General features: G+C 55.0%; 1 protein-coding gene across 1 annotated transcript in view; it reads right to left on the bottom strand.

Annotated features, from left to right (window-relative positions):
• KCP (kielin/chordin-like protein) overlaps nt 1–22,563 on the bottom strand; it is a 33,085-nt gene extending 10,522 nt beyond the window's left edge. The window contains exons 1-28 of the mRNA XM_018046950.1: nt 22,482–22,563; nt 19,257–19,423; nt 18,539–18,728; nt 18,382–18,458; nt 17,708–17,783; nt 13,009–13,076; nt 12,713–12,809; nt 12,479–12,561; nt 12,180–12,273; nt 11,255–11,343; nt 7,223–7,316; nt 7,020–7,099; nt 6,850–6,943; nt 6,437–6,522; nt 6,281–6,362; nt 5,871–6,023; nt 5,677–5,780; nt 5,506–5,599; nt 4,334–4,504; nt 4,132–4,214; nt 3,498–3,591; nt 3,221–3,409; nt 2,720–2,890; nt 1,813–1,989; nt 1,105–1,190; nt 761–851; nt 554–636; nt 386–479 (exon numbers count right to left, since the gene is read on the bottom strand). Of these exons, the coding sequence (XP_017902439.1) occupies nt 386–479; nt 554–636; nt 761–851; nt 1,105–1,190; nt 1,813–1,989; nt 2,720–2,890; nt 3,221–3,409; nt 3,498–3,591; nt 4,132–4,214; nt 4,334–4,504; nt 5,506–5,599; nt 5,677–5,780; nt 5,871–6,023; nt 6,281–6,362; nt 6,437–6,522; nt 6,850–6,943; nt 7,020–7,099; nt 7,223–7,316; nt 11,255–11,343; nt 12,180–12,273; nt 12,479–12,561; nt 12,713–12,809; nt 13,009–13,076; nt 17,708–17,783; nt 18,382–18,458; nt 18,539–18,728; nt 19,257–19,423; nt 22,482–22,560 (3,046 nt within the window). The 5' untranslated portion in view covers nt 22,561–22,563. The remainder of the gene's footprint in view (nt 1–385; nt 480–553; nt 637–760; nt 852–1,104; nt 1,191–1,812; nt 1,990–2,719; nt 2,891–3,220; nt 3,410–3,497; nt 3,592–4,131; nt 4,215–4,333; nt 4,505–5,505; nt 5,600–5,676; nt 5,781–5,870; nt 6,024–6,280; nt 6,363–6,436; nt 6,523–6,849; nt 6,944–7,019; nt 7,100–7,222; nt 7,317–11,254; nt 11,344–12,179; nt 12,274–12,478; nt 12,562–12,712; nt 12,810–13,008; nt 13,077–17,707; nt 17,784–18,381; nt 18,459–18,538; nt 18,729–19,256; nt 19,424–22,481) is intronic.

Below are 26,791 nucleotides of genomic sequence, written 5' to 3'. Positions count from 1 at the left end.
TCTGGGAGTTGGTGATGGACAGGGAGGCCTGGTGTGCTGCAGTTCATGGGGTCTCAAAGAGTCGGACACGACTGAGTGACTGGACTGAACTGAACCGAACCAATATGAATGGGGTGTGGTTAGGAACAGGATAGCTTTGAGGAGATTCCAGTAAGAGTCTAGAAGGAGAAATGGGCTTAGCAGGCCAGGGACAGGAACAGGAAGGAAGAGATGAAGGTGGGCATGGTGAGAGCTCAAGTCCTGAGGTGTGGGCAGGCTAGAAGGGTGGACAGGGAGATGGGAAGGCTGGAGGAGAGCTGAGGGGAGGGCAGTGGGGCAGATGGAAGGACACGGGACCCAGACCCAGCAATGGAAACAGAGGGGCAGCCCCATCAGCTCGGCGCACCTCTGCAGCGAGGACAGCAGCTCCCCTGCTCCGTGACCTGGAGCGGGCAGGACAGGGGCGGGCAGCGCTGCCGCACACAGCTGACCTGGCCGGCCTGCGGGAGAGGCAGGCTCAGTGGCTTGCCCCCCCCCCCCCCGCCCCCAGCCCCTCCCCACCTCCCTGCCACACCTCACAGCGACAGCGCGCGCAGCTGCCTGCGGGCCCCTCAAACTCCTCCCCGTCCTGGTACTCCTGGCCCTGAGAGAGGCAGCCTGTGGGCGACACGTGTCCTGGGTGAGGGTGCGGGCCGAGCCACCTTGCCCCGTCCCACCTCAGGCCTGGCACAGAGGGAGGGAGGAGGGGCAGAGAAGCGCTTGGGGGCAGGCGAGCGCTCACTGTGGCAAACGGGGCAGAAGCAGGGTCCTGAAGAGGGGCGAGGGCAGAGAGCCGGAGGACACGGCTTCTTCCGGCAGCGCATGGAGCCTTCCTGGGGGGGAGAGAGTTCGCCTGGCCATGCCCCGACTTCCGTGCCATCACACCCTCAAACAGGGCTGCACACGGCCCCGCCGTGGGGGTACCCGTACTGACCCCTCCCCTGGCCCCGGGAGACCTGAACCCAATCCTGCTCCCAGTGGATGTCACAGGCAGAGTGCAGCCCGGAAGGAGGAACAACCTTCTTTCTGGCCAGAGAGGAGGATCAAGGGATGAAGGGTTCCCAAGCCCCCAGAGGGCCACCTCACCTGGCAGGTGCAGAGCGAGCAGGCAGGGTCTAACGGGTCAGGAAGGGTCTCTCCAGGGGCAGCAGTGACCCCATGATAGAGGCATCCTGGCGGAAAAGGGAATGCGGTGGAAGGGGCTGCAATCAGCGGAGCTTCCACCCACCCCCCCCTCCACACACACACACCGGGCCACACACCACATCCGGGCCTGGGGTCCTCTACCAAAGCTTAGCTAACAGTCCGAAAGGGAGAGGTGAGTGGCTGGGAAGGGGAGAGACTTGCGTGCGTGAAGCAGGGGAGGACTGAGAGTGAGATCACAGACCACAGGCCAGGGTAGGAGGGGGATGTGAAGGAGGGGCACCTGGAAATGAAGGTGAGAGGTGGGCTGGGCTCAGGAGGCCTGACGAAGGAAGCCAGGAGGGAGGGAAGGTGCTGGGCGTGCTGGGCGACTCAAGGGCCGTGGGAATCACTGAACGGCTTCGAGCCTCGTGACATGTTTGAGGGAGGCAGGGTGACAACCAAAGGACGTGAAGGTCTGGCCACACAGACCTTCTGCGTATTTGGTGAGTACGACAGTCAGCGTGAGGTGACAGCAGAGACCCAGAGGAGGCTGAGTTTGGGGTGAGGAACCCAAGGAGAATCCAGGGTGTGGGCTTGCTGTGAGGCTGTCTCAGGGGAGGGTGACAGTGACCAGACCCACTGACAGGGGCAGTGGGAGGGCAGGTCTACCCTGGCAGGTCGGGCAGCAGTGCCCAGCTCGGGTGAGCGGGTGGCTGCAGCCCAGGGGCTCACAGGGCCGGCGGCCACAGGTCACGAAGCCTCTGAGGCAGGTACACAGGTTGCAGGGCTCACGGGGATCCGGGAACTCCTGGCCGCTCAGGTAGGACTCCCCCAGATACTCACAGCCTTCAAGAGAGGACAGGGAGGCCAAGGTGGAGGGGCGGAAATCAGAGAGGAGACCAGTCATCTGGCTCTGAGCTTGGACCTGGCCTGAGCTCAAGGGCTCAAAGACCTGGGGGCAAAGGGCAGGCTCAGTCCTGGCAGTGGGGGGTGGGCTGTGCGCAGGGGGATGGATGGACTGGCCAAAGGACAGACTTTCTCCCCTTTGGTCTGCAAAGAAGCCCCCTGTCCAGTCTATAGGGAAAATCCACCTATTATTTAGTCTGGGGCTTTTTTTCTTATAATAATAAATATCTTTGACCCACACCAGGGCAGTAAATTGGATGGCATCACTGACTCGATGGACATGAGTTTAAGAAAGCTCCAGGAGTTGGTGATGGACAGGCAAGTCTGGCGTGCTGCAGTCCATGGGGTTACAAAGAGTTGGACATGACTGAGTAACTGAACTGAGGGCAGTAAAGGGGCTTCCCTCGTGGCTCAGATGGTAAAGAATCTGCCTGCAATTGCAGGAGACCTGGGTTGATCTCTGTGTTGGGAAGATCCCCTGGAGAAGGAAATGGCAGCCCACTCCAGTATTCTTGCCTGGAAAATCCCATGGACAGAGGAGCCTGGCAGGCTACAATCCATGGGGTCACAAAGAGTCGGACACGACTGAAGCAACTTAGCATGCACCCTGGGCAGTAAAGAAGACTTTGACCCCGTCCTCCCAGCCCACCCCCCAGTCCCTGCCCCTCACCGTCACAGGTAGGGCAGCAGTCACCCCGGGCAGGGAACAGGCACTGGGCAGGTGCACAGACCCTGGGCTCACAGCTGACGCTGCCCTCCCAGCAGAGGCAGATGTGACACCTGGCAGTGGGCGAAGGGAAGCGCTCCCCGCTGGCGAACTCCTTCCCCTGGTACAGGCAGCCTGGGGGGGGGGGTGGGCAGGCGAGGGGCGGGGGCTCGTGGAGTACCAGGAGCATTACCAGGGCATGCTGCCCTCCCAGCCCTAAAGGCCAAGCCATCCCGGAGACCACCCCCCATTCTGCCAGGCCCTGTGGATCAGGTGGGCACTGTTTCCCCATTTTCTTAGTGAGGACCCCAATGTGGGAAGGGCAGGCCAGGAGGGAGTGGGGAGAGGAGGCGGCACCCTCCTGGAGATAAAGAGGGGCGTGGAGGAAGAGGGGCACCAAGAAGGCAAGGGGTGGAGTTGGAAGAAGGGGGGACAGGGCAGGGAGGGGGACAGCCAGGGCATTACCGTCACAGGAGGGGCAGCAGGGCCCCTGGCGCGGGTGGGTGCAGGGCACGGGCGGGCAGGGCAGTCTCTGGCAGGACGCCGAGCCGTCCAGGCAGAGGCAGCGGCGGCAGGGGTCATCGGGCGGGGAGAAGTGCTCCTGGTGGCGGGCGGGGACCAAGCCCCCCGGCAGAGGGCAGCCCGAGGGGGCGGCTGCAGGGGAGCGCCTCCATCAGCAGGGCTGGGGACAAGCTGCGGAGGGGATCCACCCTGGAGAGGCGGCGAGGGGCGCAGTGCCTACCTGGGCACTGTGGGCAGCACTCTCTGGGCAGAAGGACCGGCTCTGGGCAGGGCAAGGGCGGGCAGCGGCGCGCCAGGCACTTTACGGTGCCTCCCTGCAGGTGGACCAGGCCAGGGCCAGTTAGCGTAGGAGGTGGAGGAGATCCCCACGCCTTCCCACCCTCATCTTGGCTGACCTCGCCTGGTCTCCCCAATCCCCGCCCTCCCTCCCCGACTCCTCCTCCCAATCCCCGCCCTCCCTCCCCGACTCCTCCTCCCAATCCCCGCCCTCCCTCCCCGACTCCTCCTCCCAATCCCCGCCCTCCCTCCCCGACTCCTCCTCCCAATCCCCGCCCTCCCTCCCCGACTCTTCCTCCCAATCCCCGCCCTCCCTCCCCGACTCTTCCTCCCAATCCCCGCCCCCCCTCCCCGACTCCTCCTCCCAATCCCCGCCCCCTCCCCGACTCCTCCTCCCAATCCCCGCCCCCTCCCCGACTCCTCCTCCCAATCCCCGCCCCCCTCCCCGACTCCTCCTCCCAATCTCCGCCCTCCCTCCCCGACTCCTCCTCCCAATCCCCGCCCTCCCTCCCCGACTCCTCCTCCCAATCCCCGCCCTCCCCTCCCGACTCCTCCTCCCATCCATACGGCAGACTCACCAGACAGTGACACAGACGGCAGGGGTCAGAGGGGTGGGGGAAGTCGGCCCCGTTGGGGTACTCTTTCCCACCAAAGGCACAACCTGGAGGAGAGGGCAGCTAGAAGCCCGGGACAGGCCCTCCTCCCCCAAGGGCACGCTGCCTTCTCCAGCCCTAAAGGCCAAGCAATCCCGGAAACCACCCCCTATTCTGCTCGCCTCACCATTGCAGTTCTGGCAACAGACACCAGGCAGAGGGTGGGTACAGGAGGTCCGGGGGCAGACCCGGGGTTGGCAGTGGGCATGGCCTTCCCGGCACTGGCATTCCTGGCAGGGATCTCGGGGATGCGAGAAGCGTTCACCATCCAAAAACACCTGTTTCTCCAGGACGCAGTCTGCACAGTGGGGTCAGGGGTGGGCAGGATGGGGGCACAGAGACAGCGCAAGGAGCAGGCTGACAGCCCCTCCCGCCTTGAGTCCAGAGCCACTGCGAAAGTGCCACTTGGAAGCTGTCCGCATGGAGGGAGAGGAGGAGGAGGGGCTGTGTACACACGCAAGGGTATCTCTGTGAGCACACGTGCATGTGCGTATGTGTGTAGTCCCTTTACCTGCAGGCAGATGTGTGTGCCTCTGAGGGTGAAGAGCTGAAGGGCTAGTGCACGTGCCTGCCTGTGTTTGTGATTTGCGCCCCAAACACTTTCCATGTGGGTGGGGATCAGGGCACACCGCATCCCAGCTTCCAGCCTATGGTATGGAAAACTTGAACACTTGTCATCTGAACCAGTCTTGTACAGATAGATACATGAGGTCCAGGTGTGTGGGCAGTGGAAGAGGAAGTAGTACAAGATGGGAGAGAAGGGTGGGTGTAGTAACACGAAGGGACAAACAGATGTCTACCGTGTCTCCCACCCCTGCCTTGTGAGTTCCAGAGAGTTCCAAGCTGGGTCAGACTGAAAACAATTCAGAAAGCCATTTCTGTCTAAAGTTAGGGTTAGGGTTAGGCCCCAGGGTTGGGGGCTTCCTTGATAGCTCAGTTGGTAAAGAATCTGCCTGCAATGCAGGAGACCCCGGTTTGATTCCTAAGTCGGGAAGATCCGCTGGAAGGGATAGGCTACCCACTCCAGTGTTCTTTGGCTTCCCTTGTAGCTCAGCTAGTAAAGAATCTGCCTGCAATGCAGGAGACCTGGGTTAAATCTTGGGTTGCGAAGATCCCCTGGAGAAGGGAAAGGCTATCCACTCCAGTATTCTGGCCTGGAGAATTCCATAGACTACAGTCTATGGAGTAGCAAAGAGCTGGACACGACTGTGCGACTTTCACTTTCACTAAGGGCCCAAGGGGCCATGGAGTGTTAGAGTCAAGGGTCCCCCGAGCCACACGGGTGCAGTGAGTACATACCTGGACACCTGGGGCAGCATTGGCCCGGTCCACTCTGAGGCCTGGCACAGGTTGTGGGAGGGCAGTTGACCAAGGAGCATGTCACGGTCCCATCCTGGGAGCAGGTGAGAGGGCAATGGCGGTGGGTCCTGGGAGGGGCTGAGCCGGGCAGCGGCAAGCCTGGGGAGGTACCTCGCAGTGGCAGGTGTGGCAAGGGTCTGCATCTGTGAAGTTCTGCCCATTGGCATACACCTGGCCGTGGTAAGTGCAGCTCTCACAGCTGGGGCAGCAGGCACCTGGGCAGGGCAGGTGAGTCAGAGCCCTACCCATCAAGGTGAACTGGTCAGGGCACAGGGGAGAAAGCTAGCTCGGGTCAGGGCACTCACCCGGGGGCTGGGTGGGGTGCTGGCAGGGAGCTGGGGAGCAGAGCAAAGTCCCACACACAGGTACCCCAGCTTGACAGGAGCAGGTCGTGCAGGGCTGGCCATCAGGCTCCCACTGGACACCCTCAGCAAACTCCTCTCCATCAAGCACGCAGACTACAGTGGTGTGAGGCAGGGAATGGGTGTCACCGTGGCAACCCAGGCACCTCCATCCATCCCTGTCCTTCCCAGACCACCCAGAACCCTTCCCAGGACCCCAGCTTCGCCATCCCCACAGCAGCCTCTGAACCCACTCTGGAATGGCTGGTGGACTTAGGGATGTGCCCCCCACCTTACTGTGAAGAAACACTCCTGGCTGCTGGGAGCAGCAGCCTGTCATGGTTGTCCCCCGCCCCGTCCCCCAATACACTCACCTGAGCAGAGCTGGGGGCCAGAGTCAGGCAGGGTGCAGGGCATGCCTGGGCACTCGCGCTCCTCGCAGGAGACCTCGCCAGCCTAGGAGGGAGGCTGGGTGAGAGGCCCTCAGGGGGCAAGACAGACCTGGGATGTGAGACAGCAGGACTGCCTACCTGGCAGGAGCAGCGGACACAGCGGCCACTCTCTTGGAGTTGGAATGTCTCCTGGTTCTGATACTGGTGTCCCTGGTACTCACAGCCTGGAAAAGATGACAGAGGGGCAGGGGGACAGGGCTGGGGGCTGATGGGGAAGCCTCATCACACCTGAGGCCTCCACCCCCATCCTGATAAGGACAGTCACACATGTCCTCCAGGAAGCCCTGCCTGCCAGCCTCTTCCGGCCACCAGGTGCCCAGCATGCCATGAGGCGAGGTGAGAACTCGTCCCTCACCCTTGGTGACAGAGCTCAGGTTCGTTCAAGGGGGCTTCTGTAGGTTCAGTGGAGGGAACCACTCCCACCCCAAGACCCAGAGCCTCTCCTGGGGCAGCGGCTAGCCCTCCCCCTGGAGACTGGAACCCTCACTCACTGTCACAGACAGGGCAGCACTCCCCCAGGGTCCTGCCTGGGTGTCTGCAGGGCGTGGGTGGGCAGGGCGGAGGCTCACACTGGACACTCCCATTCTGCCAACAAGGCCTGGTCAGCATGCGAGAGGCAGGCCCAGACGCCAGCCCCTCCCTGCCGGGCAGCCACACTCACGGCACAACGGCAGTGTGAGCAGGGGTCCCCAGAGCCCACGGGCTCCCCGCTGCGGTAGTCCCGCCCATTTAGGAAACAGCCTGTTGGGAAGACGGTGCCTGAGACCCTCCTCAGGGACCCGTGCCAGTCAGTGTCCTGGTCTTCTCAGGCCTGTGATAGGCTGTCCATCCGCTTTCCGATCCCCCTACCCCCTGCTGACTCACCATCACACACTGGGCAGCAGGTGCCCGGGAGGGGCCGGGCAGGGTATGGGCACAGACTGGCACATTCCCGCTGGTGGCACCGGATGTGGCCCTCCTGTGGGGGACAGAGGAAGGGGCCATCAGAATGCAGCCAGGTAGCAGAAGCAGCCTTCAAGTCCCAGCTATCCATTTACTAGATGTTATTATGAGCAAATTGTGTCCCCCTTCATATTCTTATGTTGCAGTCCCAACTCCATCAGAATGTGACCTTATTTGGAAATAGAGTCGTAGCAGATGTAATCACGTAAGATGAGGTGAGACTGGAAGGGGGTGGCCACTGATCCAATGACTGGTGTTCTTTTAAAAAGGGGAAATTTGGACACAGACACGCACAGAGAGAGCAGCATGTGGAGACGAAGGCAGAAGCCACGGGCTGCCAAGGATTGCCAGCCAGCTGCCAGAGCTGGAGAGGGGCCTGGAACAGTCTCCCTGACAGTTCTCAGTCAGAACCAACCCTGCCAGCACCTCGATCTTGGACTTCTGCCTCCAGAACCATGAGAGGACCAATTTCTGTTTAAGCTACTCTGTTTGTGGCACTTGCTTATGCAGCCCTAAAAACAAACGCAGGTGTATAACCTGGCATGTCACCTAAAGTTCTCTGTGACTCAGTTTACCCATCTGGAAAAAAAAGAGAATGATCCTATTTGCAGGAATAGAAACGCAGACGTAGAGAATGGTCCTATGGCACGGGGCGGAGGAAGGGGTGGGGAAGGGGAGGACGGCATGAGCCCACCAGGCTCCCCTGTCCCTGGGATTGTCCAGGCAAGAACACTGGAGTGGGTTGCCATTTCCTTCTCCAATGCATGAAAGTGAAAAGTGAAAGTGAAGTCGCTCCGTCGTGTCCGACTCTTTGCGACCCCATGGACTGCAGCCCACCAGGCTCCTCTGTCCATGGGATTTTCCAGGCAAGAGCACTGGAGTGGGGTGCCATCGCTTCTCCAGAGATATATGCACTACCATGGATGAATAGCTAGCTGATGGGAAGCTGCTGCGATAGGACAGGGAGCTCAGCTCGGTGCTCTGTGATAACCTAGAGCAGTGGGAGAGAGGCTCAAGAGGGAGGTGACATGTGTATACATATAACTAACTGATCCTAGCCTAGTCAAAGTTATCGTTTTTCCAGTAGTCATGTATGGATGTGAGAATTGGACCGTAAAGAAAGTTGAGCCCTGAAGAATTAATGCTTTTGAACTGTGGTGTTGGAAAAGACTCTTGAGAGTCCCTTGGGTTGCAAGGAGATCAAACCAGTCAATCCTAAAGAAAATCAGTCTTGAATATTCATTGGAAAGACTGACGCTAAAGCTGAAATTCCAATACTTTGGCCACCTGATGGGAAGAACTGACTCATTGGAAAAGACCCTGATGCTAGGAAAGATTGAAGGCAGGAGGAGAAGGGGACGACAGAATGAGATTTTGGATGGCATGACCGACTTGATGGACATGAGTTTGAGTAACCTCCAGGAGTTGGTGATGGACGGGAAGCCTGGTGTACTGCAGTCCACGGGGTCGCAAAGAGTTGGACACGACTGAGGGACTGAACTGATAGCTGATTCACTTTGTTGTACTGCAGAAACCAACACAACATTGTAAAGCAATTAAACTCCAATAAAGAACTTTTTAAATAATAAAATAAAAAAATTTTTAAGGAGACAATAATAGTCCTGTCCTCATAGCCTTGTATGGGCATAAGATAAGTGTGTGGTGTGGCATCCACCTCCAGAAGCTGACACTTAACTAACACTTAGCTGCTACGACTCCCCATGGTCTTTCCCAGACAGACCCAGTCCCTGGAGTTCACACCTATACCTGGGCTCGCTACCTCCAGCCCCATAAGTGTCTCGGCAGCCAGTGACTCTCTCACAGGTGGGGTAGGGATTTGGGTGTCAGTGTGAACAGGGAGGGGAAGCACATGGTAACAAGGGGGTGGGTGCACCATGGCCTTCACAGTGGAGTCCTTTGTCCTTGGTGAGCTGTCAGGAAGCTCTGTGGCTCTGGCTTCAGCCCTCTGAATCATAGCCCTCCTTGGCGTGCACCCTGCCTGGACGTGAGGCCTTCGTGTCCCTGCCTTTCTCCCCCAGGCTTTGCCCTGACTCTTCCCTATATCTGGTGTCTTAGTCCATTCAGGCTACTGTAATAAAAATCCTGTAGTCTGGGTGGCTTACAAACAACAAAAAAATTTAGTTCTCACTGTTTGGGAGGCCAGGGAGTTCAAAATAAAGGTGTTAGGAGTTTCAGTGTCTGGTGAGAGGCCCGTTCCTGCTTCAAGCATGAGTGCCTGCTAAGTCACTTCAGTCATGTACAACTCTTAGAGATGCTTTGGACGGTAGCTTGTCAGGCTCCTCTGTCCATGGACTTCTCCAGGCAAGAATACTGGAGTGGGTTGCCATGCCCTCCTCCAGGGGATCTTCCCAGTCCTGCTGTATTCTCGCTTGTGTCCCCCACATAGTGAAAGGGGCAAGAGAGCTCTCTGGGGTCTTTTTTCATTTTTGGCTGTACTTGCTGTGCTCTGTGGCACACACAATCTTAGTTCCCCAACCAGGGATCAAACCTGTGCCCCGTGCCGTGGAAGTATGGAGTCTTAAGCACAGGACCACCAGGGAAATCCCTCTGGGGTCTTTTTTTTTTTTTTTTTTATAAAGGCACTAATCCTATTCATTACTTTGCCAACAAAAGTCCGTCTGGTCAAAGCTATGGTTTTTCCAGTAGTCATGTATGAATGTGAGAGTTGGACTATAAAAAAAGGCTGAGTGTCGAATAATTGATGTTTTGAACTGTGGTGTTGGAGAAGACTCTTGAGAGTCCCTTGGATTGCAAGGAGATCAAACCAGTCAATCCTAAAGGAAATCAGCCCTGAATATTCATTGGAAGGACTGATGCTGAAGCTGAAGCTCCAATACTTTGGTCACCTGATGCGAAGAGCCGACTCTTTAGAAAAGACCCTGATGTTGGGAAAGATTGAAGACAGGAGAAGAAGGGAATGACAGAAGACAAGATGGTTGGATGGCACTATCGACTCAATGGACATGAGTTACAGCAAGCTCTGGGAGATGGTGATGGACAGGGAAGCTGGTGTGCTGTGGTCCATGGGGTCAAAAAGAGTTAGACATGACTGAGCAACTGAACAACAACAAAATCCCATTCATGAGCGCTCTGCCCTCTAGAAGTAATCACCGCCCAAAGGCCCCACCTCCTAATAGCATCATGTAGGGGTTAAAATGTCAACATATGAATCTGAGGGGTCACACAGACATTCAGTCTATATAGCACCTGGAGTGTCCCCCCATTCCTCCCTGCTCAAATCTTACTCACTCATTCAGACCTAAGTAAACACCACCCAACCCCGAAGTTTTTCTAGATCTGTGCTGCCCAATAGAAATATAACACAAACCACATATGTCATTTAAAATTCCGTGGTAGTTAGAAATCAAAAAGAAAAAGAATCAGATGGAACTAAATGTTAACATTATATTCCACTCAAACCAATGTATCCAAGAAGTTCTTTCAACATGTAATCAACATGAACCGTTAAGAGACATTTTATGCCTCTTTCTCTCATAATACGTCTTTGAAATCCAGTGCGTAGTCTACCCTTTAAGTCCATCTCAAACAGGACAGTCACATTTTGAGAGCTCAGTGTCCACACGGAGTGGCTCCTGCTCAGACAGCAGGGCTCCGGACATCTCAGATCAACTGTATTTCTCTGTCCCTGGAGTCTGTGCCCCCGTCACATCCTGCCTGCCCAGCCTCACTCCTCCTGTAACCTGAAGCGCCTTGGTTTGGGTTCACAAACATGCTGCCCACCTACTGTGCTTGGAACTGGACATACGGGGCACAACCCCTTCCCCAGCCTCACGGCCTCCAGAATTAGGTCTCCTCCATCTCTGTCCCCTCACAGTGCCTTTTGGGATGTGTTCAGTGGACTGAAGGAATGAATCTGGGTGACCCGGGGTCGGGGAGTGGTGGGGGCAACCCAGGAGCAGCATGGGGACTCACCAAGCACTGGCAGATCCGGCAGGGGTCCCCAGGGGTGGTCCACTCTTGGCCATGCTCCCAGTGAGAACCATTTTCTGTGCAGCCTTGAGCTGAGGGAGACAGGCAGAGAGGAAGCCTGATGGAAATTTCAGCCAGACCCTCCCTCCTCCACATGCCCTCTGAGTGTCCTCCTCGGAGCCTAAACCCAGCCAGATCCTGCCTCTGCCTGGACCCCTTGCCCCGGCTTCCCAGCACCCCAGGCAGGGTCAAGCCCAAGCTCCTTGGCCTGACTCTCTAGGTCTTCTAGGGCCAGCATGGCCACGCCCACCTGTCTCTGGCCCCGCCCCACCTCTCAGTGTAAGCCACGCCCACCTGCCTGCTCCTTCCCAACCAACACACGCCCACCTCACATGGTGGGTTAGTCCCAAACTGCCCTCTCTTCCTGGCATCCCCTCTGCCCTTCACCTAGCGAACTGCTCTTTAGCCTTGAGGTTCAGTCCGGACCCACCACCCCCAGGACGCCCTCCCTTCCGTGCCCAGGTTGGACTAGGTCTCCGCTAGGTCTCCTTCCTCTGAGTTTCCATAGTATCTGTGTGTAATCTAATCCTGCCTTTGCCAGTCCTAGTTTGTAACTCAGTGTCACCCTCTAGTGGTCTGCCTCGAGGGTCCACCGGGTGTCTGCACAAAGCAGGTAACAGTCAATGTTTATTCAGGTATACAGTATTATCATCCCCTTTTACAGATGGGGAATTGAGACAGGAGTAACTCCCTCAGGGGCACACAAATGCTAAGTGTCAAGGGCAGAACTTGGAGCAGGTGTGGTCAGGCGCGGCTCCCCCGCTGACAGGACCCCCAGGTCAGGGGTCTGCAGAGTGGGCTCTGGGTTGACGAAACAGCCTAACAGCCCCACCTGGAGCTCCACCAGGGAAGGGGCAGGGGCTCTCACCTTGGCAGGTTGGGCAGCAGTGCCCAGGCCTCAGGACTGGCTCGGAGCAGGGGATGGGCGGGCACTTCATGGGCACGCAGCGAACCAGGCTCCTCTGTAACACACCCACAGCTGTGCCGCCTCAGGCTCTGGCTCCCAGAGAGAGCAGACTGGGCCACAGGGTGGGGATGGAGGGAGAATCTCTCTGGCATCAGGCCTTGGGTGGTATGTGAGGGGCTGAAAGAGTGGCAGGTGCGGCCCAGAGCAGGCGCGGGTATCCCAGGAGGAGCAGGGCCCGGGCAAAGGTTCGGAGGACTCACCAGGCAGGAGCACTGGAGACAAGGGTTGGAGCTGGACTGGAAGTTGGCCCCTTCCTCGTAAAGCTGCCCCTCATACTCACAGCCTGGGGAGGATTGCCAGAAAGACAAGCTGGTCAGCAGAGAACAAGGTGGGTGGTCATCACCCAGGGGAAGGCATGACACCAAGTAGGTAAGGAACCCTCTGGGGCTGAGGCCAGGGGCGGGGGTGGGGTGGACAAGACAAGGGCAGGTCACCTGGCTGGCAGACGGGGCAGCACTCCCCAGGTGGGGTGTAGCTCTGCAGGCAGTTGAGCTCTGAGCATGAGGGCCCCTGGCACCGCACTGTCCCTGCCTGCAGGACAGACACAGAGCCCTCCTTCCTTCTCCACTGCCCAAGCTGAGTGGAGGCCTAGATAGCTCCAGGGCTCAGTGCCAGGGTGGCAGCAGGAGCCCTGCCTGGCCCCCAGGTCAGGCTTAGCACGGCCAGGCCTGGGGTATGCTGGACAGCAGGGACGTAGGTGGTAGCTGGGGCCAGGCTCTGATTCCTTTACCTGGCAGGTGCAGATAACACAGCGCTCCAATTGCCACATTTCCCCATCTCTGTGGCCTCCAGGGCAGCCTGCAAAACCAGGGCCACGCCCTCAAGTAAGGGACCCAGAGAATTGGGGCAAAAGACAAGGACAAAACATCAAAGGGGCACTGTTCAGGTGAGAATCAGATTTGTATATTTACTACAACATTTCAGCAGATGGCAGTATAGTGTCTGACTCTAATATCAGTAGGTCCATCATTTTACAGCACATGGAAGCAGTGAGGGAAGAGTGACTTTTTAAAAATTTCACCAAAGACATCATCAGTTCAGTTCAGTTCAGTTCCGTTGCTTAGTCATGTCTGACTCTTTGCGACCCCATGGACTGCATGCCAGGCCTCCCTGTCTTTCACCAACTCCCAGAGCTTGCTCAAACTCATGTCCATTGAGTCGGTGATGCCATCCAACCATCTTGTCCTCTGTCATCCCCTTCTCCTCCTGCCTTCAATCTTTCCCAGCATCAGGGTCTTTTCAAAAGAGTCAGCTCTCTAAGACATCATATGGGCTAGCAATGGCCCTGAGGCACCATTTATTTTACGAGCTATGTGTGTGCGCGTGCGAGCACATGTGTGTATGTGTGTGTGTGTGTGTCCCTTTTCACTGAGATCTAATGACTCCAAAGACATTACTCTTCATCTCATCTTGGCCAAGACTTTCAGGCTACATTGCCAGACCTCAACCAGTGCCTGGGCCCCTGTCCCACCTTTCAAACTACCAGCTGCTATTCTTCCTGCAGTACAGTTGCCAGATAAAATATAGGACACCCACTTAAATGTGAATTTCAGATGAACAACACAAAATTTTTTAGTATAAGTACACCGAAAATATTGCACAATTCAGTTCAGTCGCTCAGTCATGTCCGACTCTTTGCGACCCCATGAATTGCAACATGCCAGGCCTCCCTGTCCATCACCAACTCCCAGAGTTCACTCAAACTCACGTCCATCGAGTCAGTGATGCCATCCAGCCATCTCATCCTCTGTCGTCCCCGTCTCCTGCCCTCAACCTTTCCCAGCATCAGGGTCTTTTCCAATGAGTCAACTCTTCACTTGAGGTGGCCAAAATATTGGAGTTTCAGCTTCAGCATCAGTCCTTCCAATGAACACCCAGGACTGATCTTCTTCAGAATGGACTGGCTGGATCTCCTTGCAGTCCAAGGGACTCTCAAGAGTCTTTTCCAACACCACAGTTCAAAAGCATCAATTCTTCAGCCCTCAGCTTTCTTCACAGTCCAACTCTCACATCCATACATGACCACAGGAAAAACCAGAGCCTTGACTAGATGGACCTTTGTTGGCAAATTAACATCTCTGCTTTTCAATATACTATCTAGGTTGGTCATAACTTTGCTTCTAAGGAGTAAGCGTCTTTTAATTTCATGGCTGCAGTAACCATCTGCAGTGATTTTGGAGCCCCAAAAATAAAGTCTGACACTGTTTCCACTGTTTCCCCATCTATTTCCCATGAACTGATGAACATGAACCAGATGCCATGATCTTTGTTTTCTGAATGTTGAGCTTTAAGCCAACTTTTTCACTCTCCTCTTCCACTTTCATCAAGAGGCTTTTTAGCTCCTCTTAACTTTCTGCCATAAGGGTGGTGTCATCTGCATATCTGAGGTTATTGATATTTCTCCCAGCAATCTTGTTTCCAGCTTGTGCTTCTTCCAGCCCAGCGTTTCTCATGATGTACTCTGCATAGAAGTTAAATAAGCAGGGTGACAATATACAGCCTTGACGTACTCCTTTTCCTATTTGGAACCAGTCTGTTGTTCCATGTCCAGTCCTAACTGTTGCTTCCTGACCTGCATATAAGTTTCTCAAGAGGCAGGTCAGGTGGTCTGGTATTCCCATCTCTTTCAGAATTTTCCACAGGGTCTTGTGATCCAGTTTATTGTGATCCACATAGTCAAAGGCTTTAGCATGGTCAATAAAGCAGAAATAGATGTTTTTATGGAACTCTCTTGCTTTTTCAATGATCCAGCGGATGTTGGCAATTTGATCTCTGGTTCCTCTGCCTTTTCTAAATCCAGCTTGAACATCTGGAAGTTCACAGTTCATGTACTGCCAAAGCCTGGCTTGCAGAATTTTGAGCATTACTTTACTAGGGTGTGAGATGAATGCAATTGTGCGATAGTTTGAGCATTCTTTGGCATTGCCTTTCTTTGGGATCGGAATGAAAACTGACCTTTTCCAGTCCTGTGGCCACTGCTGAGTTTTCCAAATTTGCTGGCATATTGAGTGCAGCACTTTCACAGCATCATCTTTCAGGATTTGAGATAACTCAACTGGAATTCCATCACCTCCACTAGTTTTGTTCACAGTGATGCTTTCTAAGGCCCACTTGACTTCACATTCCAGGATGTCTGGCTCTAGGTGAGTGATCACACCACTGTGATTATCTTGGTCGTGAAGATCTTTTTTGTACAGTTTTTCTGGGTATTCTTGCCACCTCTTCTTAATATCTTCTGCTTCTGCTAGGTCCATACCATTTCTGTCCTTTATCGAGCCCATCTTTGCATGAAATGTTCCCTTGGTATCTCTAATCTTCTTGAAGAGATCTCTAGTCTTTCCCATTCTGTTCTTTTCCTCTATTTCTTTGCATTGATCACTGAGGAAGGCTTTCTTATCTCTCCTTGCTATTCTTTGGAACTCTGCATTCAGATGTTTATATCTTTCCTTTTCTCCTTTGCTTTTCACCTCTCTTCTTTTCACAGCTATTTTTAAGGCCTCTTCAGGCAGCCATTTTGCTTTTTTGCATTTCTTTTCCATGGGGATGGTCTTGATCCCTGTCTCCCGTATAATGTCATGAACTTCCGTCCATAGTTCATCAGGCACTCTATCAGATCTAGGCCCTTAAATCTATTTCTCACTTCCACTGTATAATCATAAGGGATTTGATTTAGGTCATACCTGAATGGTCTAGCGGTTTTCCCTATTTTCTTCAATTTGAGTCTGAATTTGGTAATAAGGAGTTCATGATCTGAACCACAGTCAGCTCCTGGTCTTGTTTTTGCTGACTGTATAGAGCTTCTCCATCTTTGGCTGCAAAGAATATAATCAATCTGATTTCGGTGTTGACCATCTGGTGATGTCCATGTGTAGAGTCTTCTCTTGTGTTGTTGGAAGAGAGTGTTTGTTATGACCAGTGCATTCTCTTGGCAAAACTCTATTAACTTTTGCCCTGCTTCATTCCGCATTCCAAGGCCAAATTTGCCTGTTACTCCAGGTGTTTCTTGACTTCTTACTTTTGCATTCCAGTCCCCTATAATGAAAAGGACATTATTTTGGGGTGTTATTCTAAAAGGTCTTGTAGGTCTTCCTAGAACCGTTCAACTTCAGCTTCTTCAGCATTACTGGTTGGGGCATAGGCTTGGATTACTGTGATATTGAATGGTTTGCCTTGGAAACAAACAGAGATCATTCTGTCATTTTTGAGATTGCATCCAAGTACTGCATTTCAGACTCTTTTGTTGACCATGATGGCTACTCCATTTCTTCTAAGGGATTTCTGCCCGCAGTAGTAGATACAATGGTCATCTGAGTTAAATTCACCCATTCCAGTCCATTTTAGTTTGCTGATTCCTAGAATGTTGACGTTCACTCTTAACACATCCTATTTGACCACTTCCAATTTGCCCTGATTCATGGACCTGCCATTCCAGGTTCCTATGCAATATTGCTCTTTACAGCATTGGACCTTGCTTCTATCACCAGTCACATTGCACAGGACATACTTTAAAAAATATGTGCTATTTATCTAAAATTCAAATATAACAGGGCATCCTGTTTTTATTTGCTGAACCTGAAAACCTTATCTTCCTAACTATGAGCTAGTAATACTTCCCAGCAGTCACTGCCTCCACTTCTGCCCAGCTCTCTTCATGTCACTGGCCCATGGCCTTCCTAGTCTCCTAAAGCTCAGAGTCCACTCTTCCATGGCATACAACCATGTTCCTTAGGAACAACCTTCCTTCTGCAGCCCACTGTCGTCTCTGGCTCCATGCCCAGACCACTGGGCATGTAATAACCCCTACCTCGTCTTCCTGCATCTAGCCCATACCAGATGAATATTCCAAAAATGCCTCTTGGAACATGCCACACTCTGGCTCTGCAGCCTTCAGTGGCTCCCATTGTCCACAAAAGAATGTCCAAACTGCAAGACTTATAGCAGCTTGTTTCCACTGGCCTTCCCAGGCTGATTTGCTGTGACACATGTCTCCTCATTCTGGTGCACAGAGGACCCTCTTTCTGAGGAAACCCCACTCTCCCTTGAAGACCCAGCTTGGATGACCCATTGTCCATAGAGCCCTCCCTGCTTTACTGCCCTCTCCTCTGGCAACCAGCCACTTACTACCTTTCTCTGCATCCTCTTAATCTGTTCACTGGCTCTTAAATCTTGTATTGCACTAGCTATATAAATTCATCTTCTCACTAGATTAGAAGCTCCTGGAGGGAACAAAGAAGATCATGTCAAGCCTTTGGCTCAGTCCCAGGCCAGAGGCAGCATTTGCTGACTTGCACTTCACTTCCAAACTCCCTAAACTGGAGCAAGTGGGCGGGCACCCTCTGGGCACATGGCAGGGGGCAGGCCAGGCTTGGGGGCCCCAGAACCAGTGTGGGAAGTGGGGCTGGGGCAGACAGGAAGCAGAGTGGGCTCACAGTGTGGGCAGCATGCTCCTGGCTCTGGGCAGGGTCCTCTTGGGCATGGCTTCTGGGTGCAAGTTACAGCTCCTTCCTGTGGGGAAGCAGGTGATAGAACTCTGGAGGGTGGTCCTCCAGAACCAAAACTTCCCCCCAGGCTGGGACCCACCGGAGGAGCAAGAGGCTGAGCGGGCTCAGAGTCTGCAGGCTACTCTTGGCCCAAGGGCAGAAAAGGGATGTCCTTCCCCCACCCCCATCATCTCCTGCCACTCTCAACCCTTGGAAACCAGCACTTTCAAGAGCCACCCACATCTCCAGAGTGGGGAGATCCTGGGAAGGGAACCAAACGCTTGCTATGGAGGGGTGAAGAAAGGAAGGCTGGAGGAAGGTGGAGCCAAGCGAGGGAGAAGAGGCAGGTAGATGACAGAGACAGACGCATGAGTGGGGGACACTGAGGGTGCACAGGTGAGGAGCGGGTACAGGAGGATAAGAACCCCTCTGTGTGTGTTGCGGGGGTTGAGCTCCAGAAAGCGCAACAATTCAGAATCAACTGAAGGCTGCCAGAGGCAAGGCTTGGAGGGATGGCAGGTAGAACCCCCCACTTCGAAACATTCTGCACACCAGCTGCAGCGACAGGCAGCTGAGGTGAGGGGGACAGGGGTGGGGTATCCTGGGGGTCCACGAGAACTCACCAGGCAGCGGCAGGTGGTGCAGGCATCTGGGGTGAAGGTCTCCCCATTGCCATAGGCCTGACCATTGTGGCTGCAGCCTAGGGAGGACACGGTGCTGTCACTCAGGGCCATCTCCAAGCCCCAGGGTGGTGCCCACGGGCAGGCAGATGGCACTCACCATGGCAGCGGGCCGGGCCGGGCTTGGGGACACAGTTTGCAGCCCCGTCCTGGCAGACGCAGGCTGTGCAGGCATCGGGCTCCCAGCGAGCCCCCTCGGGCCAGGCCCGGCCCAGCCCCCAGCACTGGGGGGAAGCCGGGTGGCACTCACAGGACTCCAGCTGCGTCACCCTGCCCTGCAGATCCTTGTTCTGGGGAAGAGGTGGGGGCAGGAGGCACTGGTTCAGCCTTCCCCACAGTCTCCCGCAGGGTATGAAAGCCAGGGCAGGATGAGAAGGAAACTTGACGGAGCAGAGGTGGGCCCACCTCCAGGCAGCGTCCCGATCAGACAGCGCCAGTTCTCACGGCCTGGGGTCTGGACGGGCTCCCAGAGGAGTATGGGTCCCCAGTCCTCTTCTTTAGACAATAGGGGACCCAGGCCTCATTACCCAGTTAAAGACCTTTATCCATCCAAAATCTTCCCTGACAATGTCTTATATGAAGTAGGCACTCCATAATGTCCACAAAGTACATGAAAGAAAATGAAAATCTGGTTGACAGATACCTGCAGGTCCTTCTCATGTAAGAAAGAATCGATGTTAACTGTTCAGATAAGAGCCTTTCTATGTGCTTTTAAAACAAAACTCTATTTCAGGGTCCCACAGGCTCCCCTTCCCTCCTTTCTTTCCACTACACCAGGCCTGCCCTGCCCCTTGCACACCCACTGCCTTCAATGGTACCTGTTCTCTGAGCTCCGTGACCTCAGCCTCCAGCCTTTCCAGCCGCTCCTCCAGGGGGCGCCACCGTTCCTCGGGGACCCCAGCAGGGGCTGAGGAGTGGGCTGGCCCCTCTGACTGGTAGTCGTGGATGTCAGCAAAGCCAAGGGGCTCCCTGGAGACAGCCCCACCTGAAGGCACAAGGATCCAGGGAGTGCCTATGGGTGAGGGGGCTAGCAAGGCTTCCTGGGTTTGTCTTCCCAATGATATCAGTCCTATACCCAACCCTTGTCCACATGCCAAACCCACCGTCCTGGGGAGGAGAGATGGTCTGTGAGGGGCTGGAGTGAAAGCATGGGAGGAGGAGGAGGGTGCCCTGGGTGGACAAAAGTGACCCAGACCAGTTTTCCCAAGTAAAGCTATGACAAACCTAGATAGCATATTGAAAACAAAGGCATCACTTTGCTAAAAAAAAGTCTGTATAGCCAAAGTTATGGTTATTCTAGTAGCTGCGTATGGATGTGAGAGCTGGACCATAAAGAAGGCTGAGCACCAAAGAATTCATGTGTTCGAAATGTGAGGCTGGGAAAACTCTTGAGAGTCCCTTGGACAGCAAGGAGATGAAACCAGTCAATCCTAAAGGAAATCAACCCTGAATATTCACTGGAAGGACTCATGCTGTAGCTGAAGCTCCAATAATTTGGCCACCTGATGAGAAGAGCCAACTCATTGGAAAAGACACTGATGCTGGGAGAGATTGAAAGCAAAAGGAGAAGAGGGTGGCAGAGCATGAGATGGTTGGATGGCATCACCGACTCAATGGATGTGAGTTTGAGCAAACTCTGGGAAATAGTGAAGGACAGGGAAGCCTGGTGTGCTGCAGTCCATGGGGTATCAAAGAGTCAGACACAACTTACTGACTGAATAAGAGTAACAAGAACCTCAGGCAGGTATAAGCCCAAGGGATCCCAGCTCACTGGGGGCCTGGGGGAGGATATAGACCAGGTTTCCCTGTAGCCTGCTCTGACTCTGCAGGGGTCCCCAGCCACGGAGAACGTGCCAGGGTCATCCAGCCTCATTCAGACCAGGGTCTTTGCCAGGGACAGCCTGGGGAACTGACATGTCATGCTGGGAGGGCCCGCAAGTCAGCACAGTCAGCAGGAGAGGGAGACAGACCAGTGCAAGATGGGCCTGCTTCCAGGGACCTGGTGTCTGTGAGCAAACCCCGCCTCCATCTGCTCGGCTTCATCTTCAGAAAGGACACAGCTTCTGGGCACAGCAGTGGGCAACTCTTCCCCTTGCTGTCACGCCCAAGCCTGGCCACTCCTTTCCAGGCCTATGGCAGAGGGGCTTGGGAACCCACACTGGGCAGGGTGTGCTCCAGAAAGCAGGATGTGGCTGCATTTCTTGAAGGGTTTGGGGAAAGTGCTGCCAGGGCCCCTACTAGCTTTCAAGGCTCCATCAGAATGAAGACAGCCGGTCCCGGGTTCTACATGACACTGGGTCCTAGGAGAGGCTGGGGAAGGCCACTTTCACCTCACTTTGATCTCTATTCCACAGTCAGGAAAATAAAGATTATGCAGATGGGGATCGTCTGACTCCAGGCTTGGTTCCCAAACATCATCCCTCCTCTGGGTGAGGTGGGCCGGGCAGCAGAGGGTCTGGAGCGGAAAGGGGGTGAGGAGGAGGAAGGGGAGGAGGGACAGGGAAGAGTCCTTCCGCAGAGGCATCTCATTAGTGAGGCTGGCCTGGGCGGCTGAAAGGGCTTCTGGTGAACGCTAGTCCAGTGAAGCAAGGGCACAATGTCGCTCACTCCCCAGCCCCCGACTGCCTCCACCAAAGTGGGTTGGAGAGTCTGGTCCGAAACCTAAATTGTCTTCTTTTGTCCAAACCTGCTTTGTCCTGAGTTCCTTGGCTTGGTTAATGCCACCTTTGTGGTGCATGCTAAGTTGCTTTGGTCGTGCCTGACTTTGTGACCCCGTGGATTGTAGCCCACCAGGTTCCTCTGTCCATGGGATTCTCCATGCAAGAACACTGGGGTGGGTTGCCATTTCCTCCTCCAGGAGATCTTCCTGACCCAGAGATCGAACCTGCGTCTCTTAGGTCTCCTGCATTGACAGGTAGGTTCTTTACCACTAGCGCCACCTGGGAAGCTTGATGCCACCCCCACCTACCTAGAAATCTGGGGCTTGGTTGCCCTCTTGGTACCCCTCCCAAACCCCATCAGTCTCTGGTCTCAGCCGGTTATCCCCCCACCCCATCTCCCCTGCTCCACTCCTCTCCCCTCTTATCTCCACTCTGGAGGCTGAAATCTCCCTGCCTCCAGCTGCTCCTCTTCTCCTGGCACAGTGGGTTTAAATCCCACATCTGAAGGCGCCCAGCAGCAAATCCAAATGTGACCTTTCCCAAGTGCCCGTTATCTTTTCAGCCTACTCTCCTACCCCGCAACACCCATACCTTGGGCAGGGTGTCATCACTTGGAATGGCTCTCTGTCCTGTGTGGGATCCAGCTCCCTTCCCGGCCCCATGAAGGGTGGCCAAAGTGGTCCCGGTATCTTACACCCTTCACCCCAGCTCTACACCCCATGCCCCATGATTCCTTCTTTCAGGCCACTGCCCGCCTGCTGAAGCAAACACAGTCAGGGGGTCAGGAGAAGCTGGGGTCCTCTGGGACCCTCAGGGAAGATCCGGCCAGTCTTTCGCCTGGAGAGACCTGTAGAGAAGAGCTCCTGGTTGTTGTGCAAAGCCTGATTGCTCCCCATGGAACTGTCCTCAGCTCCCCTCCCTTCCCCGCCCCCACCCGCGCCCGACACAATCCATGCACTGACCCCTCTATTCCTGCCGGTTCTGCTGGAGGAAAGCCAGATACAGACACTCAAAGCCAGTTCCCATGGCGGACCTTCTTTTTTTTCCCCTCCGTTCTCGAGACAAATAATTAACTTCAGACTCCCAGATTCCAGGGCAGCCTCTCCCCCACCGCTGCCTGCAGGAATTCCTCCGGAGGCCAGAGCAGGAAGCCCCCTCCTGCTCCGGGACCCCGGAACCCCGTGCCATAGTCTCTGTGCTGCCGCCCCCACGCTCGCTCCTCCACCGATGGGGAGGATTCAGGCCGGCTGGAGAGGTGAACATACCGCAAGGCAGCGCCCCGGGAGGCAGCCCCCCTCCCAGCCCAGCTGTCCCCTCAGACTGGGCTGAGCAAGAGGTGAGGTCCCACCTGGCTGTCCCCAAACCCTCAGCACCCCAACTTACCTCGGCCGGTCCCCGGGGCCAGTGTCCAGCTCGCGAGCTGCAGAATGAGGGACAGCAGGACGGCGGAGGCTCTGGCCATGCTCTCCCCGCCTTGTTGACTGTGGTCTTGGCTCAGCAGGCACTGGGAGGGGGGGTGGGGACACACCAGGCCGCCTCCCACCCAGCCTTTGTTCAGGGAGGGCTTCTGGTGTCTGTCATCCAGGCCTGTGGTGCCTGCCTCCCTCATGGTACCTCCACCCGGGGCCCCTAGGCCCCATCCTGACCCCAGCCCTGGATCAGAGGTGCAGGAGAGTGCCTGGGGGGGCCAGAAGCTGGAAGCAAGTGGCGGTGACTTCTCCTGCATAAGGTCCAGGAGCCAACCCTAAAAAAAAACCCCACAAATTCGTCACTCTCGGGCTCTGGGACCGCTGGTCTCCCTGACCCTTGGGTCACTCTGCCACCCTGGGGTTCCCTTCTTCACCTGTGTATAGGAGAAGCAAACTGAGCTGGGTTGAAATCCTGGCTCAGCCAACTCCACGTACCCATAAGCCTCTAACTTCATGCCTCGGTTTCCCTATTTGTAAACTGGTCATAATATCTACTTGTATAGACTTGCAGTGAGGACTAAGCGAGACTATGGAGATAAGGAATTTAGGGTAGGGTAGTGGCTGGCACAGACTAAGTGCTCAGTAAACAAAGGAAAACAAGTGGTGATGCTCCAGGTCTCCAAAGTCAAGGACCCCTGGTTTCCTCCTCCTCTCTCCACCTCTGCATTTCTTTCCTGGACTCTACCCACTATTCCCATCTACCCTGATAGCCCCAGGTTGCCCAAATGCCAAGACTTTCCTTCCCCAACCCATTTCCAGATCTTGGGCTCAGGCCTGGCCTCGGGAGGGGGCGTTGTGAGTCCAGGCAGAGGGGCGGGCTAGGCCCTGGGCTCTGCAGGGGGAGGGGGAAAAAGGGAGGAAGTGAGAGACACTGGTCACGTGGACCTCAAGCCTGGGAAACTCCTCGGTGCAGCTGGGAAGCAGGGGAGGTGGGGATGGGCCCCAGCTCACAGGCCAGGGACATGGAGGGTAGAGCCACGAATCCGCCATAGCAGTTGTACCCTCCCCCCGCCCCTACACCCCCCCGCCCCCTACCCCCCCTGCCCCCTACCCCCCCCCAGGGAAAGGTGTGTCTCCTCCCCCGCCCAACGCCCCCACCCCGAGTGTGGACCCCTGAAAGGTCCCCAGCAGATGGCAGCAGGGGGCAGGGAGGGCAGCTATGGGCCGGTACTGAGACCAGGCCTGGCTAAGCCTGGAGCCAGGCTCCCGGGAGCAGAAGAGCGCCAGGGCCAGCTGGCTGGAAGAGGAACGAGGAAGTGGCAGCTGTGCTCCCACCAGGGTTAAGGAAAGTGACGTCTGTCAGAAGCTGGGCCCTGGGAGGCTGGGTGGAGGAGAGGCTAAGAGCAGACTCCAGGTCAGTCCAGAGTCTGATGCTCTCTGCTGTGACCTCAGGCAGGCCGTATAACTTCCAGTGGCTACTTTTCCTTCTCTGTGGCTCTAGTGGCACCCACCTCATCGGTGTGTGAGGCTTAGTAAGTTAGCTGGGAAGAGGACTAAGCACAGGGCCCGGCACATAGGCATTAGGTCTTATCGCTTCTCCTCTGGGATGTCGGTCACCCCATCATTCCCGCTTTACAGATGAAGAATCTGAGAAGTCAGGTAAGTCACCCTGGGAGTAAACCACGGAGCCTGGATTCAATGCCAGGCCCTTGGGGCCCCAGGGCCTGTACTCCATATCACCACCAGGAGCCCAAGCACCCGCCCCAGCCACCCCAGCTCCCAGCTGCTTCCTGCTCTGGCCAACCCCCCACACCCTTACCCTCCCACTGTGCCCACTCCATCCCCTCCGTCCTCTGTCAGAGCACCTGAGTATTGCTGGAGAACATCCCTGCCCTTGGATGACTAGATTCACTTCAAATTCATACCTACAAACTTCAGTGGACATGCAACACCATCAGAAATTCTATTCCAGTTCCCTGGTAAGGGGACTCCCTGGTGGTCCAGTGGTTAGGACTCCATGCTTCCGTTACAGGGAGCCCAGGTTCAATCCCTTGGTTGGGGAAAAAGATCCAACATGCTGTGCAAAGAGGCCAAAAAAAAAAAAAAAAAAAATCCCTGGTAAATCCAATCTCCTGTTCCCAGAGAGGAGCATTTCATACCCTTGCCTTCCTTCCTGTTTCAGTGGCCCCACCCTTATCTGCTATACGATTTTGGCAAGTTATCAAACCTTTCTCAGCCTCAGGTCCCTCCCCTGTGAAGTAGGGGTAATAATAGTACCTCCCTCGTGATTCTTATAAGGGCTGTCTTAGCCTGGGTTTCCTGAAAGCAGAGCCTGAGACAAAGGCTTACATGTAGGTTTATTTTGGAATATGATCCCAGGGAGCAGGAATGAGGGGTGGGAAGGATGGAAAGCTGACACAAGACTGCCTTGTTGAGGAGCTGATCACTGTGTTGGGCATCTGTGTGTCCAATCCCATAGGTCCATCTGTATGAAAGCAGCTCAGACGGAAAGAGGAAGCAATTTTCCCCTGAGCTAGCCTCGCAGGGCATTCACTGCTCCCAGTCAGGTGTGAACAAGCGTTTAAGTGGGCTCCTAAAGTGTCCAGTGCCGCTCAACAGGGAAGTTCCAAAGCAAGATGGGAGCAATTAACAGCTGGGGCCTGAGGCGAGACACTGCCAGGATGCGTGTTTGCAGAGCTGCCTGCTTCGGAGAATGGATTAAGGTGCAGGTGAGTTGGAGAAGACTCTTGAAAGTCTCTTGGACTGCAAGGAGATCCAACTAGTCCATCCTAAAGGAAATCAGTCCTGAATATCCACTGGAAGGACTGATGCTGAAGCTGAAACTCCAATACTTTGGCCACCTGATGTGAAGAGCTGACTCCTTGGAAAAGACCCTGATGCTAGGGAAGATTGAAGGCAGAAGAAGGGGACGACAGAGGATGAGATGGTTGGATGGCATCACTAACTCAATGGACATGAGTTTGAGTAAACTCCGGGAGTTGGCAATGGACAGGGAAGCCTGGCATGCTGCAGTCCATGGGTTCACAAAGAGTCGGACGTGACTGAGCGACTGAACGGAACTGAAAGAATTCGCAGAAGAGGTGTCCAGCGAATGAGACAATGCCTGTAGAAGTCTTTCTACGGTATTCGGCACGTGTTGAGCACCCAAAACATATTATTTTTATCGACATCATTGTCATCTCCTGCTGAAGCCCAACCTGAAAAGCTAATATTAGCCTTCTTTGTCTGCCACAGAAGGTACAGAAACTTCTTGAAAAGTCACTCTATGAAATAAAAACCCAGGAAAGGGTGTTGTTTGGGAGAGGCAGTTGAGTTTCACCCACGATTGATCATAGCCTCTTGGCGCCAGGTATCGAGCCAGATACAGGAATACAGGAATGAACAAATCAGGAAGCGCAATGGGCAGAACACCCTGGGCCAGGCCGAGGGATGCGGGACATGGCCCCTGGCGGAGGGAGGGGCACGAACACACGACCCCCGGTGCAAGCAAGTGTCAGGCTAAGGGGCTCATGTCTCTCTGCTCAGCTAGTGGAACCAGATGCCACCATCCTCACCACAAACCAACGCTCTCTTGTTTTCTTTAGCCAGGGACGTTCTGGCTAGAGAAACGAGGAATAACTGGCCAGGCTTGAGTCCTTACTTGACAGGGTGTCCCCACGTCTGGGACTCAGCAGGGCTTGTGGGCACAGCAGCGTGTGTAGCTCAATATGGCAGCAGAAGGGCTCCGGGTCTCGAGTCAGCGAGTCCTGAGTTCAGATCCTGCTCCACCACTTACTGTCTGTGCTGAGTGATCTCCATGTCCACCTCTTCCATTCGTCCTCCCCCTCCACGCCCTACAGACTGCTTCACTCTGGCTTTCATGCCCTGTCTTCCTGTTGGGTCAGTCGAGGAGAGGCACAGGCAGGACCTGCAGGCAGGAGAGGAGAGTGGTTGGGGTATTTCTTCCTGGCCTCCTGCTCACCACTTTATTCCTGTCCCTTATCTGCTCAGCCCAGAGGGTGGCAGTGGATCCCTGCTAACAAGTTCCTGGCCTTCAGCATCCCTGGTGATTCTCTTAACCATATCTGCAGACCTGTAAATGGTCCCTTCTTAAATTTCTCTTTAGCTAACCCCTTTGGAGGGGAATTCTCTTTTCTCCTGGTCCTTTAGCTTATATGCTAACCTTACCACGTATACTCTACCTCCCTAAGCCAAAATCTTTCATCTGTAATGTAATACGTGCATACGAGTGCTCAGTTGTGTCTGACTCTTTGCAACCCCATG

Source organism: Capra hircus, chromosome 4 (genome assembly GCF_001704415.2).
Source record: "Capra hircus breed San Clemente chromosome 4, ASM170441v1, whole genome shotgun sequence".
Taxonomy (NCBI): domain Eukaryota; kingdom Metazoa; phylum Chordata; class Mammalia; order Artiodactyla; family Bovidae; genus Capra; species Capra hircus.
This window is presented reverse-complemented; position numbering and strand designations above follow the sequence as displayed.